The sequence below is a fragment of the Chlamydotis macqueenii genome, chromosome 4 (assembly GCF_036417535.1).
Source record: "Chlamydotis macqueenii isolate bChlMac1 chromosome 4, bChlMac1.mat, whole genome shotgun sequence".
Classification (NCBI taxonomy): Eukaryota; Metazoa; Chordata; class Aves; order Otidiformes; family Otididae; genus Chlamydotis; species Chlamydotis macqueenii.
In genome coordinates, this window is record NC_141559.1 from 3,755,102 (window position 1) to 3,775,986 (window position 20,885).

Here is a 20,885-nt window from a genome sequence, read left to right on the forward strand (position 1 = left end):
GAAAAGGCAGATACGGCCCACATTCAGGAAAACATGGAAATGTGCTTACCCAAAGAAGTCTTCATGTCCTCATTCTTTTCCCTTTCTTACATCCTTCCATTAATCTTTTCTCTCCTCACTCCTTTCACTTTTTTACTGTTTAATTTGCCATTCCCAAGAACTTCTGCCACTTAAAATGACAGTATTTACAGAAGTGCATGACAGTTACTCTGCTCATGTGCTACACTGCTGTCTTACCTCCATTGTAAACTCTTGGGGCAGTTTTTCTTTCTTTTCTCTTTTCTGTTCTTGTTCTGTTATTGCACAGAACCCATCACAACTGGGATCCCAGTCACGGTGGGCGCCTTGCACTAGCACCGTAAATATGGTGAAAACAATAGACAAATCCTGCTCTGTAAACCATACCAGGTGCCGGCTCCCATGCTGGGGCCTTGCTGACAATCGCTTAGTGAAAAATCAAAAGGCAAATTGATACCTGGGACAGACTATCCCTTCCCTGTCGAGTGCCATTCCTCACACTGACGGCAGACGCCACAACAGAGAGGTGGAAACAGCAGATAGGAGGGGTAGGATGTTTTTCGTCATTTCTTTGTATGCATCCATGTCCCTTCATGGATTTCTGGTCTTCGTCACCCAAGACAGGAATCGTGCTTGTCCTTACTTCAGACTTTGGTGCTATGATCATCTGTCACTGTTGACAGACCTGTTCACACCAGGTCTAACTGGATCCAAATCTTGCATTGCTTCCTTTAGGAGCTGTGACCTGGAGGCATACAGAGACATGAAACAGCCTTTCCAGAACCAAGTGTAGTTTCATCCCACCAGTGAGAATGCAATCGTAACTAGAACAGTGTTTTACTTAACAAATACTCCACCAGTTTCTGCCTTATCTAAAATTTTGGTAGACTTGTCCACCTATCTCCTGTTACATGATGTGTGCACTCTGATTTCATCGATTTATCTGTGGTACTCTGTTTACTTCCATCTCCATCACCATGTTTCTGAATCCTACCTGTATTTTCCTCTGGGATATACAAGAGAAGAAGTTCAGAGGTAAACATTACAGAGACTGACATCTAGTTATCAAGAACGGTGCTTTTATGAAGGTGGGGACATCCCTCTCTTTTGCGTACTGCCAGGAATTTAACCCCTGGCTGCCATTTAACTCAGCCCAGCTCATCAACAGATGAGAACTTGCAGGTCCTTAACATTTCAAGTTTCCTGCCAGCTCACCACAAAGAGCTTCTGGGCCAAGGAGGACAGCAGAGGCAGCTTAGGTGGAGTACGCTCCCAGTCTTAGGCGAGCAGCTCTTGGGAGACACCCGAGTGCATCAGTAATATACAAGGAAAATGTTTCCAGAGACTTTGCTCTTCTGCCTTTCAGGCGCAGCTAATACACATACTTGTCATCAATGAATTTACACATACTATGTATGTTTCCAGTACTGTATGCATAATTCATAAAATAATAATCTAATTATAAGATACTGCTGTCAGCTGAGAGTTGAGAAATTTCTGAAAGGCTTGTAACTTGGTAGCAATCAAATTTCACTATACTCAAGCCTTAATTTATTCTTCCCACACAGTACAAATTACCTGCTGGCAGGAAAGTAGTTCGCTCTGGGGCAGAGCTACCCTGCAATTACTGGGTTCAACAGCGACATCGGAAAGGCCTGTGAACAAAGTTGCTGCCTGTTTAATAGCAGCCTTTGCTCTTGGCTTAGCTGCTTAGGCATGCACACAAAGAAAGTGCACTGGACAGGCCAGGCTGGGATTTGCGTTTAGAACACTGTTTGACCTCTAGATTTGGGAGAAGGACTTTTTAAGAGACGAGAGATTTGTCTACAGCACTTGTTTTGGCTTCTGAGGAAATTAATACTTTTAACTGTTAGGAGAACAGCAGCAAAAGTGTTCTACAGAAATTTGGTCCTGCTCGGCTCTCATGTTGCTGACACTCACCAGCTGAATAACCACGGTCCTCAGGAATTGTAAGCCACACATACAAACACGTGGTACTTGTGATACAGATCATGTAGTGCGTTTTAAAATTACACACACACAGCCGTGCTCCTCATAATCTGAGCTATACCAAAATTAGCAAGTACAGCGACTCGCGCTCCTCAGCTACTTCTGGTCTGGTTTGCTGCTTCCCTGACTCATCAGCTGCTCCTGCACACAGAGCCTCGTGGCTCAGACGCTGCAAACTGTGCCACCTGTGTAGGAGGACAGGGCATGGCCTCAGGCCAGCTTTTCCTCTGTACTTTTCACCCAGACTTCTCTCCTTACTCAACTCTGCTCTCTTCCAAACTTCACTATGAACCTAAACAGCCCCCGTGCCCTTCTCCCCACTGCATCAAGCACCAATCCACGCTATGTCCTCTTTTCTCAGTTGCACGTCTCGTTTCCACCACTGCCACAGAGCAAAGCTAGAGCCTGCACTGCTGAGCTAGGGCACCCTTGAGCTGAACGCAGCCAAGGAGCCATGCTAGCGGATGGGGGATGGAGGAGATACGTTGTGGGGTAGGAGAATGTCACTAGTGGCTGTGTAAGATTCTATCTATGACTTGCACTAAGCTGTGAAACAGAGATCTGGATAGGAAAAGAACGAGAGGAAGCTGCAGGGCATGCACTGGAATGTATGGCAGACTCTGGCATGTGGCGCTGTCTGGGTAACCTAAAGAGCCTAACAAGTTTGCACTGCCCTGGCTTGCAGTGCCAAGCCCATCTCATCAGCAAATCTCCTACTGTCCAAGTTTTACTCCCTTAAATCAAGCTCTAGCTGCTAGATTGCATATTCCTCCAATGCACATTGTGACAGCCAAAAACCAAGTGCTTGATCTTACAGTCTTGCGCATCAAGCCCTACTCTCCACCCGCTTTTCCCCCCGAGCACACCTCAGGTCACAGGAACGAGCCATTATGGGTTTGGCAGCTAGAGCCTATGGAGACTGATAGAACTCCAGGACCAACCCAGCTCCAGGACCAACCCAGTTTGCTTGGTTGTTTGCTCATGAACACTGCAAAACAGCCCTGGACTACTGGGAACACCCTCTGCATGCCAAGGGAAAGCCAAAGTGCAGCACCATCCAGCGAGGAACCGAGAGCACAGATGAGATGTGCCCGTGCTGTTCACAGCAGCAGAGCGAAAGAGAGCCTGGCTGTGCTGGCACAGGAAGAGGCTAGCCATAGTTCAGCTCAGCTTCCTTACTGGCACAGCAGTGAAGGCAACGTGTCACCTGGCAGGGCTCCTGGAAGATCTGGCAAGCACGGGGACAGGCAAGAGGAGTGTGTGGGGCACATGTCCCAAGGACGGGGCAGAGAAAACAGAGAGAGCCTGGGGTGGGTTATGTGACCGAGAGCCTCTCGTGGCTCTGCAGGCAGTTCTGGACGCAGTCTCCTATATTATGACACATACACCTCCTAAAAAAGTGAGGATTGCAGTCTACAACTGTCAGTGAGGCTTCAGGGCCCAAATCTCCAAGCAGTCATTGAAAACTCTGGCCCCTGATCCAGGCCCTCTGATTTGACCGGAGCTTTGCACATAAAGAGTGGCAAAGTGCAAAGCAAATCACAAGTCAATTTATTCTGTAGTGCTGCCAAATGCATCTGTTTACTTCAGCATTTGCTGGCGCGAAGGGAGGGGACAGAGACACAGACCTGTTATGTTTTATTGGTCTCACTGTGGATTCAGCCCGACTGAGTGCAATTTCAACAATCTATACCTAGTTTAAAGTGAACTGCACTACAGAGGGCACATTTAAATTAGCAAGCCAATGGCACACGCTTCCCTGACCTGTGAGTCATGTTCCACATGATTGCCACTGGGACATGACAAAGGTGAAGGATGCTCCACTGGAATATGATAGGACAGACTCTGGGGAAGGGTATCTGAAATGTGTTGTTGCTACACCCATGCTCTGCATCGTTCTTCTTTTGAAGTCAAGACAAACTTTCTATATACTTCTGAGGGACCAGGTGACTCAATGCTTTTGAAAATCCCACTGCGATGCTCTAGAGTCTCTGTTTTCTCTTTTGTTACCCTATGCTCAACTTCTTATTGAACTGAAAGAATTCAAGAGCAGATTCTGGAGCTTCAAACGTATGCTGTTGCATTAAAATCTAGGTGCACACTACCTCTACATACTATTTATTGAGGAAAAGTGGAGATCTTGCACAGTAAGCAAGGGATTTTTACAGTCTCTGCTAACTGCAGGTGACTGCGTCTGTGCTTTTGAGCCGGACTGCAGACCTACAATCAGGCGTCTGCTTTGTTTTGAGCCTGTCTTATGTCACAGGCCAGTATCTTCCCATGTTCCTGAGATAAACGTAGGTATGGCAGGCTGCGATTAGATGATTTTGCTAGCCTGCATTATATTATTATTTACTCAGGCTATCAACTAACTCTAATAAATATTCTGAAATGTAAGTATCTTTTAGTAGGCAGTAACAATGGAGCGAGAGAAGCACAGCTGAGCTCTCTCCAGTCTTACCATGCACAAATCCTGCAGTCTCGGTCCTTAAGTGCACCAAATATTGGCACAGAAGAGGAAAGAGATGAGAATGGCTCACACTGGGAGTCTTTTCCTGATGCCCAGTGTCTATTGCACGTAAATGCTCCCTTGCTAGGCTCAGCAATAAGGCCAGAATGAGTCATTCTTATTCCCTAGCCCAGCTCCCAGCGAGTCAGTGGAGCCATTAGTAAAGGAACGCTTTATATGTCAGCCCTGATACAAACAGCTCATGTGTACCAGCTCCTACAATGAGCTCTGTGTGTGACAGCCCTCGGCTGCTGTCCCGGGGCAGGGCAACGTTAGCTGAAGGCATCACAGCCACTAGCTTCCCTGGAAACGAGCCAGATGGCAGAGGTCTTCAGGGACCAGTGCAGAAGAAGGATGGAGGAAATGATGTTCAAAGAGACCAGACTGCAGAGTTAAAGAAACGAGGCGGGTCCTGTTAGGAGGACCTTGTTAGGAGGAAGCCTATGGCATCTCCTTCCTTAGGATCTGTGGACGTGCAGTGATGTGGAACGGACTGTTGCCTTCAGCAGATGTAGCCCATCTCCCAGCCCCACCTAAGGAGCGGCACAGACCTGCTGCAGAAGGTCAGTGGCTCAGAATCACTGCCCCTCAGTCCGCCTGCTGAATGCAAAGCTTCGTCACCATGATGCGATGAGCATCCGCGCTTAACGGGATTTTATTTTAGTACAGTAAACAACGTTCAGCAACTGTTTGGGTGGGCAGGTAGCCAGCCTGCCTCTAGGAGTACAACTGTTCACAGCTGTTGAAGGCAGTGCTGCGTTCAATTATTTCACCACTTTTTCAACACAAAGTAGCACTGAGAAAAAAACCCTGCAGGGGAAAGGGAGGGCAAATGCCACCCAAGCACCTGCTCTGTCCACCTCCACCTTCCTCAGGAAGCCAAACGACCCAGCACACTTTTGCTATATTTCTAGGCCCATGCATCTTGCAGAATCCAGCTCATCTGTCCCCACTCCTTGTCAGACCCTGGGCACCAGCCCCAGTGCAACGTTGCACGTTGTTGTGCCTGTTGGCCTCAGTTTTGAGTATTTAGCATCTTGTGTCCCTAGGATGGCAACCACTAAGCCAGACCTTCCGCCCAGTCTGCAATACCTTGTGCAGGTTTAGCTGTATCCCTCAACACCACAGTCAGGGTAAAGCGGGGAACGCTTTGGGGAAGCAAAACAAAAATCACACCCCTGGTTGGTTCTAGCATGTGACCTGGGTCTCAGGATGGAGTCACTGCATCAAGTGCTGGCTTGTCAAGCACAAATGACTGGCTCATGTCTTGCCCTTTCCTCTAACATCACTGGCTGGGAAAGGATTTTATGCTTTCTCTTGTCATCAGATCAAAGCAGCACGTGACTAAGTGACCACTGACATCCTCCCTCAAACATTTACCTCAGGAAAGAGGAACTTGTGGGAACAGTTTCAGAATAGGGCATGAAGATTTGATATCAGTAAATCTGTATTTCAAGGCACCTGAAAGATTGCTGGTGCTGCCTTATTTATATCTCTGGCTTCTTATTTCAGGGAGGAGAAGTATGTAACATCAGTGAAGATACATTGCCGTGCAGCTGTGTGATACCACATTTGTACATCAAGCCTGTTTAGGTCGTGAAGATAAACACTCTACCACCAGAGCTCACAGACCATTCAGGAGAATCCTTTCCCAAGAGCGTTGTAAAGAGTCCTCTTATGGTAAGCAGCCAGGCAACACAGGAAAAAAAAAAAGGCAAATTCAGGGAATCGAGAGCTTCATTTTGAATTCAATCATGTGATTTATAAAAATCATTTAACCACTTGCAGCTTTCAGGAAAGCATCACCTAAGCAAAAGAGGCATGAACGCCCATGATCAGAAATTCTATAAAGGTTTGGGCTAAGTCATCTGAAGATTACGAGTATCTTGATCTCCTGAGAATCAAATACTTGCACTCAGTGATACACGGAGAAGCGTAAAAGAATATATAGCCAAGCTGGGGTGAGAAAAGTGCTTATCAAAAGAAAGCCAGCTCACTTAGAAGCCTCTGTGACTTACTTCTGTTCTACTCCTCTGCATGTCCTGGGCTCATTTAGATAAACTTCAGACAAAGCTCAGCAAAATCCTTACTCGGAAAGGCAGATTGTTATGCCTGGCATTGAATCCAAGGGAATATTTAGGATGGTGTAAAAGCCGTATTTCTATGAGCTTGGCGATGACGCCTCTGACATGGCTCTAAAGCCTCCTTCAGTATGACAAAAAGCTTCATTTCGCAGTAAATAAACATGACAGCCAGGCTAAGAGAATACATGTGGGATGTTCCAGCTGAAAAAAGACATTTGCCTGTAAAGCTTGCTGACATAGGTAACATGCGGAAAGAAAGAGTGCAAAATGATGCCACACTCTACACTACTCCCTGCTGAGTGTTCTCTCATATGCTGTTCTTTCCCAGGATCTAAAAACACATTGCTGGTATTTTCTCAGAATCAACTGTTTTCTGTCTCTGGCTTGGAAGATTATACCTGTCAGCTACAAACACAGACGTCTTTTTTTTTCATCACAAAACTCAAGCTTGTATTTGTTTTCTCATTGCTCTTCAGACTTTGGACTTTGATAAATGTCTGTGTTAAAAGCTGTTTGAAAATAAATATTTGAATGTCTTTCGTGCTGCATTTTTCTATGGGCCTGACAACGTAAAAAAATCTACGTGGAAGTCAAAGCAGAATGTCTCTAGGATGTTAGACAACCATAAGACTCTAGCAGCATGAATTTGCTGGAATATTTTATTTATGATCCAATTTCTAAGAGCTATTGGGTACCACAACTTCAGTGAACCCTGAGATGAGCTTGAGACACTTAACATTTCACAGAATTTAGCCAAATGTATTATGCCATGTTTTATGTTTTGTGATCTTGCTGCTCCCCATCACTGGCAAAATAACGTAACAGAATAAGGTCTTACTGTTGTTTCAGTCTATTCCTGTACAGCATAGCGACCCTGCCACTCTATTCCATGCAGAACTTCCACTGAAGAACAGAGGCATTTTTTGGGCATATCTCATTATGTTTCTAAAGACCGTAGAGATAAAATACTGAGCACAGGGAAATCCTTAATTAAGCAAGATCTATAGATCTGCAACTTTGAATCCCTTCTACTGGGCTCCAAGAGGACATTTTCACTGGTTCAATGCTCTACATCAAACCCAAGAAGGAATTCCAAGTCAGATTACTACGGGTAAGTAGGAAAGAATGACAATAGACCTGTTCGATGTTTTGAGTCAGCTAAGCGAGGATGAAATGCAGCGTAATATGGAAAACCAGTAGACCAGCCAAATGACTTCTCCCAAGCAGAACTTCTCAGCTGAGCAAATACCGAATGAGGAACAGCTGGCTAGGCAGCAGTTCAGCAAGGAAAGGCCACAGGGATTTTGCTAGACTGTAAATGTCAGCAACATCCTGGTTGTGCAAAAAAAGGAAGCATCCTATCATAAGAACAAAGATGAACATGAGATAACCCCTCTGCTTCTCAGCATGGATCATTGGGGTGACGTCTGTGTCCAGCTTTGGTTACTGTTCTTCAGGAATTATGTAAGCAAATTCAAAAGAAAATGGGGAGAGCGACAGGAATGATTACACGCCTGTGGCCAACGTGCCAAGATGGAGAAAATGGGGTTTCTAATAGAGATAAGAGATAACTGAGGGCATGCATAAGAAGCTCCAATTAAGTACAAGGGTGATAAAAAGAAATGGGAAGTACTTTGCTTCCCATCTTTCTTTGGGACAAAATAAGTGAGTTCAGGGAGAGCAGATAGATTTGGGTTAAAAACTAGCAGTGATTTTCAAATGGAAAGGACAGTTAAATAATGGAATACATCATCCTGAGGTCCTTTTCAGCCTATTGCCTTTGATTCTTTGGACACAAGGAGAGGCTTTGATGGTGCCTGGCTTTCCCTCACCATGATTGTAAGCCATGTAGAACCACATGATGAATCATTATGAGAAACAACTTTCCCCCTCTCTTCACTGGCTGCCTTCCAGATTATAACAGCTGATAATGTAAAGCGGGTCAGGATTTGGGGTGTCCTCATTACCAACCACGCTGAAGGCCAGTTCTGAGGATGGCACTACCACCAGTTCTAATCTGCCTGCTTCTCTGCTCTCCCTACGTTCTTCAGTGTCTTACTGCAGGAAGCAACTTCTTGGTCAGCCATCTAGGACAGAAAGCATGGAAAACATTGCTCTCCAAAAGCTAACAGCAGCTGAGAGAAACCCTTTCTTCACTGTCTGGAAACGAAGAGCTTTTACGGTCAGACACACTCCTCACGTGCCACCTTCTGGCTACTGTGAAATGTTGCACAGAGAAGAGCATCCAGTGTTCATGGCCAAGATATTCACAATTAATATGGGAAAAGGATGGTACAGAAAGACAGTCAGGGTTACGGTTTCTTCCCGAAGTAGGGAAGCAAGTCCAAAGTATATGAATACTTTTCCCTTCCCATTTTTCTACCTGGTCGGGTGGGGATGCAATGCCGAAAATGTCAAGCAACTGCCAAGAAAACCTCCATGGCAGCAGAGTCTTGAATTTTAGATTTTATCCTGGCTTCTTGGGAAAGCTACTTTAAACTAAGCTTTGTGAGCTATAGTTAAAATATCTGTGAGATTATTTTTTTCCTTTTCCCATCTCCTTTTAGCTCTGCCTTTGCACACATCTCCTCACTGGGGACAGGAATAAGAGATGAACAAAATACCTTACATCTCTACATGCTTCCACAGCTCCATCTGTGCTTCTCCCATCTCACCATATCCCCTACTTGCCTTCCTCCACTCTCCTGTGCATCCTCCGTTACTACAGAGGTATATTCCTAAGCAAACTGACCACTTCCAGTTAAACTGTCTACCTCTTTGGCTGCAAAGAAAAAAAAAACAACTCACTGGCAAATGGCTGGGTTAGAAAACTTAACAAGAATAGCAGACAGGACAGAAGTCTCGTGTCTAGTATTCTTCACACTGGAAGAATCAATGGTGGAACATGATTACAGTTTACTGCTACTGCAAGGGGTAACTACCAAAGCACGCTTGTGCAGCACTGGTACTTGGCATCTGCTCTATCAACAGGAAGTATGATTGGGAGAGTTACTATACATTATTCTTTATTTTTTAGGAATCATGCCAGCCCAAAGTTCTTGAGTAGATACAGCACCTGCTACCTTCACCCTAAAACAGGGAAAAAGCAAAATGCGGGCCAAGTGGAGCAGAATGGAGTCAATGACCGCAGGGCATGCAGGTTATGGGAACATGCCTGCGCACGGCTTGCAGCGAGAATAAATGGCATAATGTCTCCTACTGTTTACCTGACCAGTGACAATGACTGCTTGTTTTTTCACTCTGTGACAGCGAGAATCCACAGTGTAAGGCCTGGCAATGAGCAAACGCTGACAGCTCTTATTATCAGAAAGCTGCTACCTGCTTCCCACCTCACCTGCGACCTGTTCTCCCTTCCTTCCTCAACAGAGCGTCGTAAAAGCACCACTGGGGTTTTTAGGCATGCTGTCCTTATGCTCAGGAAGAGCTCTCTGCAAACCTCCATAAAGCTTCCCCTGCCAAACTCTCATTCTCAAATTGTCTGTGGAACTTCCAGATGCTCTGATAGTACAGCCACAGGGAATAACAGGGCTCCTTAATTTGTATTTCTTTTGTACTTGTTCATGTTTCCATTTTGGTCTATTATAAAAGTAAAACTGGAAGAAGCACCGTACATACACAAGGCTAGTTTAAGAGCAGTACTCTCCAATGTCTTTAATAAGCAGCTGTGGATACCGCGGGATCAGCCACTGCCCAGGCTCAAAAGTGCTCCCTAAATAGCATCCCTTGGTGCCACTGTCAGAGCCAGAAGAGTGGGACAGATGCACCTCGGGTCTGACTCAGCAGGGCATTCCTCACGCGCTCTTAAGCTACAGCTAAGATTCCCTGTCACCTCACTAGATGGCACAGCTTACAGAATAAAATTCAGAAAGTTCATCTGAGACAGTGCATGTGGGCCAGGACTTCCACAGCTATGGCCGTAGACTTGTTTATAGAATTGTAATAGTAAATATCTGCCCCACTGTTTTGGTTTTGAAATGTGAAAAGTTGGCAGGTTTGAGGCTTCTGATCGTAGGCCAGTCAGCTGGCTGGTGATTCTTCAAAGTCACATGTAGCTTTCCAAAATATGGTCCAGCAACTGCTATCACATTTACTGAATAAACAATGGTGCAATGAAGCCTCCGTGTTCACAGAACAGTAACTTCCAAACCAGTGCCACATCAGAAATGACTGCATGAACAAACTGGAATCTTGAATTAATTAGAAACAGAATTGGTAGCGTCCCTGAGACTTTGAGAAACAGTTTCCCTGCCCCTTTATTGTACTCTTGCTTTGTTTGGTTCCAATGAAAGCTTTACAAAAATACAAGATATATTTTTGAGCATTTCTGTTAACCTGCTTTGGAAATTCTTTTAGGCTGCAGAAGTCTCCATGTTCTATGAGATGTGTGCATTTCAAGAATTCCTAGAGAGGAAGGGCTACCGAAAACCAGGGGTAAGTTACCTTCTGCAACGATCTGTGCGTTTGCTTCAGAACAGGAACCTCAGTCCTCAGCATCCCGTGAAATCTTTGGCCGTGACTCTTCTCGCTTCTGTCCAGCATCTCTGCTTCTAACGCTTGATATGGGATCAGTGACTCAGGAATTTCAGCCTTAGTATTCACCAACAACCCTGTTTTTAAAAAAAAGGAAATAGAAAATAAATTATAGACATCCTAAGAGGAGTTCCAATGTGCTGCTACCTGGACAGAGTATCATTGTTACAACCATGACTGAACCACCTAAAACCAGTTACACCCAGCATAAATCCACATTGCCTCTGAAAGGGAAAGGTCTGCCTTTCCCTTAGCCACCCATTCTTGTTTTCTTCCCTCTGTTGGCACAAGTATTTGCGTGGATGAAAAGAAACATTTTTTTAAATTTTCTGCATTAATATTCAGCTGGATCAGTTGCCCACTTCAATGGTCACATGAAACTAAAGACCTGCACAAAACAGGCAGTGAGGACAGGGGAGCCGAAGGGTCAGATATTTTTCTGCAACACTGTGGATTTATGCTGGACTAAAGTGCAGTCCTACCAGGTTTGCAAATTCTGAAACCTCCTCAGGTCCTGCCACCCACTGCAGCCACCACAAGCAAGTAATCATTGATGAAGCTGAACTCCTTTGCTCAGCAAAACCTCCCTTGCCTCTGAACTGTGGCTGTTCCACAGCAGATTACAAGGATGGCCCTGATCTAGGAGATCACAGAACCAGTGGATGCTGACGGCACGTGGAAGTGAGTGTGCAAAAAAAGCAGGTGCCCTCTGGGGACTATGAAGGACTTAGGTGGGAATCCGGGATCTGGGTTACAGAACTGTCCTTCCATGCCTGGCTATGCGGCAAGCTCGTCTCTGGTGGCACCCAGGTCCTTTGTGATTCCCTCTTTTTGTAATTATTCAAGTGCGTTACTAGAAGCAATTACTCTCTGAGCACTCAGAGCAATCTGTGTGCTTTGCTTTAGCTTCTTCTGCAGATACTGGATGAAGAAGAGTCTGGAAATAGAAGAGACTTATACGAGCATGGATGATGAATAGAAGCAGAGGAGACCATTGCTCTTTTCTTGCTCATTAAAGCAGCGCCCTGCCTTTCATCATATGCATTTTTGTGTCTTCAAAATAAACTGTTCCTTAAAGATTTCTCTAATAGTCACTTCTAAACTGTATTAGTTTGGTGTCTCTTCCTTCCAAATAAGTTTTATCAAATATATTTAAAAGAAAAATACTGGGGTTAGCAGCTCCAAGCGCTACATCTTCATCTGTGCTGCGGGCTGGCAGAAGGATGCTCTTCCAGTGCAATGATAGAACAATTAGTGATTTTTGTCTGCTCTGCCTCAGGGAGATGACTAGGAATTTTAAATTGCAGTGCACACTTACTACCTAAAGAACAGCAGCATGTAGGTGCCCTAACTGATAATCCCAGCCAGGCAAGGCTAGGAAAAAGGAATGTAAGTAAACTGAAAATATCATCTACTATGCAGAGTTCAGTAGTTAACACAACTCATTACAGTCAAGTGTCTGCTTTAAGTAGCAAGGCCAAGCTGCACCTTGAAGCATCAACAGTGGTAAAAGAGAAGGCATCCAAAACCACACTCACTGCGAAAGTGCCCAGGCAGGTCCTAGCTTCTCAGCTCTTTTATTTCACTGTATTATTGAGCAGCCGATCCGAGCAGTGCATGGTTAGCACAGGCCTGAACACATCCCACACATCAGAATCCCCAAAATAGATATTTTTCCTTAAGCACAAGCTCAGCACTTTGTTGGAGGAGGACTTCAGAGAAGGTGTCTTAGCTACTGTGGTAAGCAAAGAAAGGAAAAATATTTAGATCATTAATTCTGTGTATTCGCACAGGCCACCATGTACCATATCAGCCAGGAACTTCACTGCGAAGGCTGCACACTTGTGCTTCTATAAATTCAAATGACATTTACTGTCCTGTTAAGCTGAGGTAGCGCTGCTCTAAATGACACTGAAAGATTAAGAAGTTCACACACTGGAAATAGACTTATTGGGACATCCACTTAGCCATTCTCTTTTCTAATGAGATAGCGAATAGAAATCTCATCAGTGGGCTTTAAAAATCAAGTAATGACAACACCTTTGTTCAGATAAAGAGCAGGAATTTTAAAAAGACAGCAGGCAAAACTGAATGGAACTGCCTCCCCCAATTCCTCTTCTGGTGTTAATCTTTGGTGTTAATAGTCTACATTAATTAACATTTTTTAATCATGTTAGTCAGCATTTGTACAGTTTGTCACTCCAGAATTACCAATTCAAAATACAAAGTAATGAATTTAATTTACTAATTTTCTTGGGTTCCTAGTAATAGTTATCTGTATAACCTTTTGATTTTGAAATAAAATTTGACATCATCACTCCCAGAGGAAAACTGGGTAGTATAATTAAGGTAAATGAAAATAAACATGAAATATCCTCAGCACTAATGGACTCTGAACTCCTGGTACTCCAAAAAAAGCTTCCTGAGCGTAACACAGAAGACAGAAAAGCAGGACAATGTTAAGAAATCCAACTGTAGTCATTAGAGCATGATGCAGAAGTTACAAAATTAGTAGTGAATTCACCTCACTTCTCAGGGATACCAGAGAAAGCCTGGATTTTCATCAGTACAAGCAATTCAGTCATCCTCGGCACACCCCCGTTACAGCGTATAAATCTAAGCCCGCCGGTACTGCTGGAATTAAACTTTGTAAACCTCTGCAGTTACTACAGCTCCAATGCTTTCCTTCGTGCAAAAACAGGATAGAAACACAAGCACTGAGCCCTCAACTTTCGCACAGCATCTCCCATCTCCCTTCATTTTCGCATTATCTGTGGTTTAAAACACTCGCAGCGTGGCTACCTTGTGCAGAGTGCAAAAGGAGACAAAATGAGGGAAGAGAAGGAAGAAAACGGGAGAGGTGACAGTAAAGGCGGGGACAGAAAGCAAGCCCTTTCACTTTTTTTCACCTAAATTACTCTGACCCGTCTTTCCCCTCCCTTCGGCCACCGCCCGCCCCGCCAGGCGCCACGGGGAGCCGCCTCCCGCCCCGGGGCCGGCTCCTCCCCGGGGCCGGAGCCCGGCTTAAAGCGGCGCCGGGGGAGGTGGGCGGCGACGGCCCCGCTGCCAGCGCCCGGCCATGGCCCGCGACCGCGGCCCGCCCGTGCTGCGGCAGCCCCCCGCCGCGCCGCCTTTCCCCGCCGCCGGCCCGCTCCCCGCCGCGACCCGCGGCTGGGGTTGGGGCTGGGGCTGGCTGGGAGCGGGGCTGTGGCCGGCATTGGTGGTGGGGCTGCTGGCCGCCCTCGTCGCCTGGCTCTGGTACGGCGGCGGTGACGGGCGAGGCGAGGAGAGCGGCGAGGCGGCAGCCGGGGCGGCCCAGCTGCGGGGCGGCGGCGAGGGGGCCCCGCAAGCCGGGGGCGAGGCGGCGGCAGAGGCCGGAGGTACCGAATGGGGAGCGCTGCGGGGGGAGCCGGTGCTCGGGGTGGCTCGGTCTGCCCGAGCCTGCCAGTGAGGACTTGGGTTTGCTGCTGCTGAGCTTACACTGCCTTGTTTTAACCATTCCTGTTTTAATTAAATGTCATTTTTAGAGGATGCGGTGAGCGGTGAGCCAGCGCTGCTGGAGGCCAAGGCTGCTGCCCTGTCCAGCCCTCAGGAGCCAGGAGACGATCCGGCAGCTGTACCGAGGAAAGAGCTTAACCACGTTGGAAGCGGTGGAGTTTCAGGAGAACCTGTGGAGACAGAGGGTGCCGCCGACTCGAGGGAGCATCCCGCTGATACGCAGGGCAGCCCGGCAAGCGACCCGAGACCCCAGGCGGGACAGGCAAGCGACGGATGGTGCGTGATGAACGTGGCAGGAGCTTCTGATCCTGTTTGTAAGGACAGAAGTGAGGAGCAGCCGGCTCAGCCAGCTGGGAGTAGGGACTTGGACCATGAAGAGTGGGAAGTTGTTTCTGAGCAGCTGGCCTGGGGGGAGGCTGGCAAGAATGGCAGCGTGGAAGACTCGGACAGCAAGGAATGGGAACAGGGAGACTGCCCAGATGCGGACTTGAAAGCGAAGAGAGTTGCAGCTGTGCCCCCCATGCTTCAAAACGTCCACGTGACTTTCCGCGTGCACTACTTCACGCACTCTGATGCTCAGCTGATTGGTGTTACTGGTGACCACGAGTGTCTTGGCCAGTGGCACAGCTATGTTCCCCTCAGGTATGACAAAGATGGCTTCTGGTCTGAGTCCATTAGTCTGCCAGTAGACACCAAAGTAGAGTGGAAATTTATCTTGGTGGAGAACGGGAAGGTCAGACGTTGGGAAGAATGCGGTAATAGGACCCTAGTGACTGAACATGAAGATCAAATTGTGCATCAGTGGTGGGGTTACCATTAATGGGATTTTGGAAGCTGCTTACCTAACGGCAAACCTGCTTACATTATCACAGAGCCCCCAGACTTTACCCCTTCTTCAGTAGGAGACCTCAGCTGCAGAGCTCTGCAAATCCCATACAGAGCCTGGTTAAACTGCATGAGCAGCAGATCTCTGCCGTCCCCTTTAGGAAGTCATTTGGCAACCAGGAAAATCAGCTTGAAACGTGTTCCGAAGATGCGCAAGGTAGGCTGCGAAGGCACGAGCAGCATTCCACGCAGCTGCCTGTCCAGGTAAATCTGGACCCTGGACTTGAGTTGGTGTTGCTTCGAGTGGGGCTATGGGGTGCACCTTTGTACCGCCTGCTTAGGGCTTTTGAGGCGTACTAGGAAGTGTGGTTACCTACACTGTAGTAGGAACTTCAGTGTTTTAACTTATGTCATGTATTAAGTATACAATAAACACTTTCAGACTGACAGTCCGTTACAACTTGACCAGTGAACTGACTCATTTTAAAAACTTTGATAGACGTGAGTTACTTGCCCTGAAATCTCGGTGCTAAAGAATTCCCAAGAAGTGGCTGGTGCTTGTTGGAGTTACAAACCCTTTACTTCCTGCTCTCCAGCAAGCACCTCAGCTCAAATGAAGGCTTGGCAGATAGGTCCCTTCTACTCGGATCATCCTGCTGAGAGGAGAGCAAAGGTCAGAAAGGACTGTCTGGGTTTAATGAATTACTTGGTCAGAGTGGGAGCAGGTTTAAAAAAAACCTGGACTGCGGTGATGGCTAGGGAATAGGATTCTTTCTGAAACAGGTGGCATACCTAGGAACAATATCACAGTATTGTTAGCAACTGCTTAGCTTAACTTGTATGTTTGGGTTTTGTTTTATGGTTTGTTTTTTTTTTTTGTTTTTTTTTTTTCAAGAATAGGCTTTTCAACACAAATTTATGTTAAGTTGTGGCCTTCTTATAAGCAAGATCAAGTAGAATACTTCCAGCTGCAACCAGTTTTTTTTTTTTTTTTTTTTTAAGCCGCTCTGCTTGCAGGCTTTTTGTATTTTTGGTTATAAATATATTAACTCACTTCAGGAAGCTCTTCTTCCCATAATGAGGAACCTAGCTCTCACTTGCAAATCTCACTTTCCTAGAGTGAACAAATGCAGTATAAAGAGCATAGTTACCTAAGAGTTCTGGAAGAGCAGAGATTAGCATGTTGTTTTGGAATATTTACTTCAAAAGCACATTGCTCATTCAATTGCCTCTGCTAATTCTCTGCCTCTTTGCATGGCGGAGGAGTCTGAATATGTGAAATGGATTTTGGTGACAGACTGGAGGATGAGCTTCAGAGGCTTACCTCCTGCATCTAATGGTTCATGGACATTCAGCTGGTGGGACAACACTAGAGCTGCTGTGAAGAAAGTGTCTGAAATGTTATTTGGACTTCAATACCAGCTGTTTCATGAAACAAATCCACTGAGATTGGGCTGGGCTGGCCTGCCTCACACAGGTGTAGCTACAGAAGAGCTAAAGAAAATCTTGGGGGGCAGTGAGGGAAGGATGAAGAGCCAAGAGAGACTAAGGCAAATAAACAACTGCACTGGCAAGTTGGAGTCTTTGTGTTCTGATGTTAAACAAGCCCTTCCCAGCTGTTGCTACATGCCAGAGCAACTTGTTCTGTGGGTCAGTTATTTCTGCAGGACTTAGCTTTGCTCTCCGGCTGTCTCGAGCAACCTGAAGATTGAGGTGAATAAATTTCGTGTCCTTCAAGAGACCTTTTAAAGAAGGGAACAAGGTAGGAAATGCGGGTGGGAGCTAAACTCAAGACTAACTGTAAGCTTTTTGTTAACTGCTTGCCCAAGATGAAAAGTACCCCTGTAACTACTTCTGCGTGAGAAATACCGCAGGCCTGGAAGGAATGTGGTATCTTTTCTGGCAATTGACTGTAAAGGGAGGAGATGGAGCTGACAATTTAGCAGGTGGTTGATGCTTCTTCAGTGGTTTTTGAACCCGTGCACATGTGTGCTCACTAGTCCCCAAGTCTCTCAACAGGCAACTAATACGGGACTTAAAATTACTTACTACATGAACCTAAAAGGAAAACAGGACATAGGTAGCATGCCCTGGGTTGAAAAATAAATATTAGTATGAGGCTTATTTATTTTTAGGGACTACTGCTTCACTGTTAAAAATATTTCTGCTGTTTAATTATGACTATGCTTACTCTGTACAAACAAAAAGCTCTTAAGCGTTGTCCATGTGCTCCACCACGGAGTACACAAGCAGTTGTGTGGGTTTCAGTCAGTAACTTACAGCTTTCACCAAACAGGTAAAATTGTGCTGGAACTCATGGCTTGGTACTTGAACTGCATTTTTTGCACATAGCTTTTCTAACAATAAATGTAAGTGAACAATATATCTAATATTCAGAGATACAGCTGAAATAAAGGTGATCTGTAGAAATCATGTACGTCAAAGCAAAACACTTATTTCAAGCCGTTTAAGTTTCTTTTTCCCATTAATGCGAGCTCTTCAAATAGTGAGATACTGTCAACTTAAAAAGCACTTGTCCAACTGCCCCTGCCACTTGAGTGTATTTATACATACACAGGAGGCTTGTCTGAGAAGATTAACTGTGGTATTAGATTAAGATATTCACTACAAAGCCACTTAACCTACACTAGAATAGATCCTCTAATGCAATGATGAACATGTTTCAAACAGACGAATCCTGAAAAGACTTCTCCAATTGAAAACAATTTTTTTTTTTTTTTTTAATTAAACACCCTGCACTTTGATCCCACAGACAATGCATATAGTCCTCATGATTGCACCATCCTGCTGAATGATCAGGCGAGGTTTCTATGAAGGCCTGTGCAGCACTTCTGCTATAATCTCTAAAATATTATGCCATTCACTTGCCAGTTGCCCCAGCAGGGCCTATGCTATGTAAATTAAGTGTTATTTGGATGGTGAAGGAACAAGCTCTGGATTTCAGTATTACTGGAGGAGCTGATTAGTATTTTCCCCAGATATACAGAGGTGATTTCTCGTTATTGAACAATCTATTCACTCAAGCATGAAGGTAGATTTAAACAAAGTTGTCTTGCTGCATAAAAATGACTGTGCCAGAATGGGCTGGTACATGTTTAATACAATATCCTGGCTGTGAGACTAGTGAGGCTAGATGTGAGAAACAAGTTCTTGTTGACATTCCTATGAGGATGTAACAGCCTAGCAGCCAGCAGCTCTGGATATTGAAAAGCTAATAACAAGCTGTGTCCCGCACAGCTTGGCAAAGCCAGAAAGACTGCAACCGAAGATCTACCTTTTATTTGCTTAAACTGCTGACAACAAACTTGACAATTTGATTACTTTTAAGTGAAATGTGACCTACTCCTGAAGTAATCTGGTGTACAAATGCTAAATGCTGCACCTGGATGGTAAGCTGAGCAGACAGGCTGAGGCTGGAACGGGTACTGGGCATAAACCAGTTTAAAGTCACATACACAGACTTGCACTGCAACTTGTTTGCTTCCTATTCACTTGGCAGATGCCTCTGCAAAAACCATGCCCATCTCACATTCTCTCTGGGAGTTAAACTTACTGTTTGGAGTCTCTCCACATGATCCATTGAAAAATTTTGAACTGGTATTAGGTTTGCTCTCTAGGGGGTTGGTCGCCATCTGTGCTGTCCTGCTGTGGTCAAGATTTGCCTAACGTTCCTCCTGCCATCCACCTGTATGACATGGAATAACAAAGCGCTATTTGTGTTGCAAAGTCCAGGACGTTTATAGCTGCTCTACAGCCCACAAGTCTGTGACCCTTTCGCCTCCCCAGGCCAATTCTTTCCCTTCTGCTGGTGACAGGTAGGAAGCCCAGGCCTGTTCCCAACAAGGCTGGATGCCAGCACAAGGATGTTAAGCCACCTTTTTGCTTGGCAGATCTCCCTTCTCTCTGGCTCTCTGCACCTCTCCACCTGCTCCCTTCCATTCTCACAGGGCTGCAGTCTTTTGAAACTCTTTTTAGCTTGGTTCCTTGAACACAACTGAGAGCGCGCTTCTCATTGACCTTTTTCAGCCTGCTGGGCTATGGGGTGAATATAAGCTTTCATTCTCTACAGCGCACCCCTTTCTTACGAAAAATTTGGTAAATCTGCCAAATATGTGTAACAAGTCCAAAATGTGATACACAAGCCATCTAAAATGATCCTTTCATTTTCAACGCAACCAATTCCTAGGAAAGAGAAGATATCTTTATTAACATTTTGACTAACTTCGTACCACTGTTGCAAAAAATGACAGTGGGAAAAATTATTAGGAAATACAGAAAATTACCTGAATTAAATAAAAATACTGATGACAATAACTGAGGACAGCTTAGGAACAACTCACTAAACTCTTCTTCCCACACAAGATGATCTCAAATTAATAAAAAAAAACTCAGAGATTTGATCTACTCTGAATATAGCTCTATAGCTTTAAAGTCAACAAAACCAAACTTGTATCTGTATGGCTTGTGCTTGTGAAGCTGATTTTGCTGAGCCACAGCTACAAATCATTTGGTTTGGCCAAAATCAGCGGTTAACTCCTTGAATTCAAGCATGGCATTCCATGCTGCCACAAATCCAAGGCAATAATTGCTTTTCAGAAAGCAGGTAATGAGGAAAACCACTAATGCTAGTGAAATTACCCACTGGCACCTCCTGCTGACCCTGGGGATGGTCTGCTTTTCTGTGCTTGGGTACCCATTTATTGCCAAGGGACATCTTGCCCCTTATTTTCTTAGTTCCTTTTATAGCAAGGACTTTCCTGGTACCAAGCCAGCAGCCTCCGTGACCACCTTCTCAGACAGCCTTGCTAGATTCTGAAGGGGCAGCACTATTAATCTGCTCTTCACAGTCCCCAGACAAAAATCACACGGTAAATTCTGGAAAAGTACTCAATTTAGGATGAGTACAAAGTTCTTTCTCCCTTGTCCTTTTTTCAACAAGTATCTTGTTCCTTGAGATACTGTCAAACACTAATGAGGCTTTAAACATCAATCTGTTCATCTTATTACTTTGGAATTGGTTTTAGCATTGGATAGTCTTTTAACTCTTCTAAGGGCACTAAGTCACTTGTCCGCTGGCGCAAAATCCTCACGTCAGTAGACAAAGGCGGTTTAAAAGTAAATGCATGTATGCCAGGTGTGCTCACACCACTTCCTGTTTATTACTAAATCTTACACTAGGAATGGTCTTTCAAAACAGTTTTGTTAGGCACTCACATTAAGGGAAGGCTGTCTCTATTGATGACTCAACTGAAGAGCATTTTGCCGACCAGCTGAAAGTAACATGCCCAACTATTTTAGCAAACTTCTTAAGATGGGTGGTGGAGCCTGGCATCTAAGTCATATTACACTGTTAGAAGGAAAAAAAAACC

General features: G+C 45.3%; 1 protein-coding gene across 1 annotated transcript; it reads left to right on the forward strand.

The window, feature by feature from the left end:
* The first annotated feature begins 14,217 nt into the window (after positions 1–14,217).
* Positions 14,218–15,944, forward strand: STBD1 (starch binding domain 1). The gene is made up of 2 exons (XM_086747717.1): positions 14,218–14,552; positions 14,700–15,944. The coding sequence occupies exons 1-2, from the start codon at positions 14,252–14,254 to the stop codon at positions 15,488–15,490; spliced, it is 1,092 nt and encodes a 363-aa protein (XP_086603843.1). The 5' UTR covers positions 14,218–14,251; the 3' UTR covers positions 15,491–15,944.
* Positions 15,945–20,885: the final 4,941 nt, after the last annotated feature.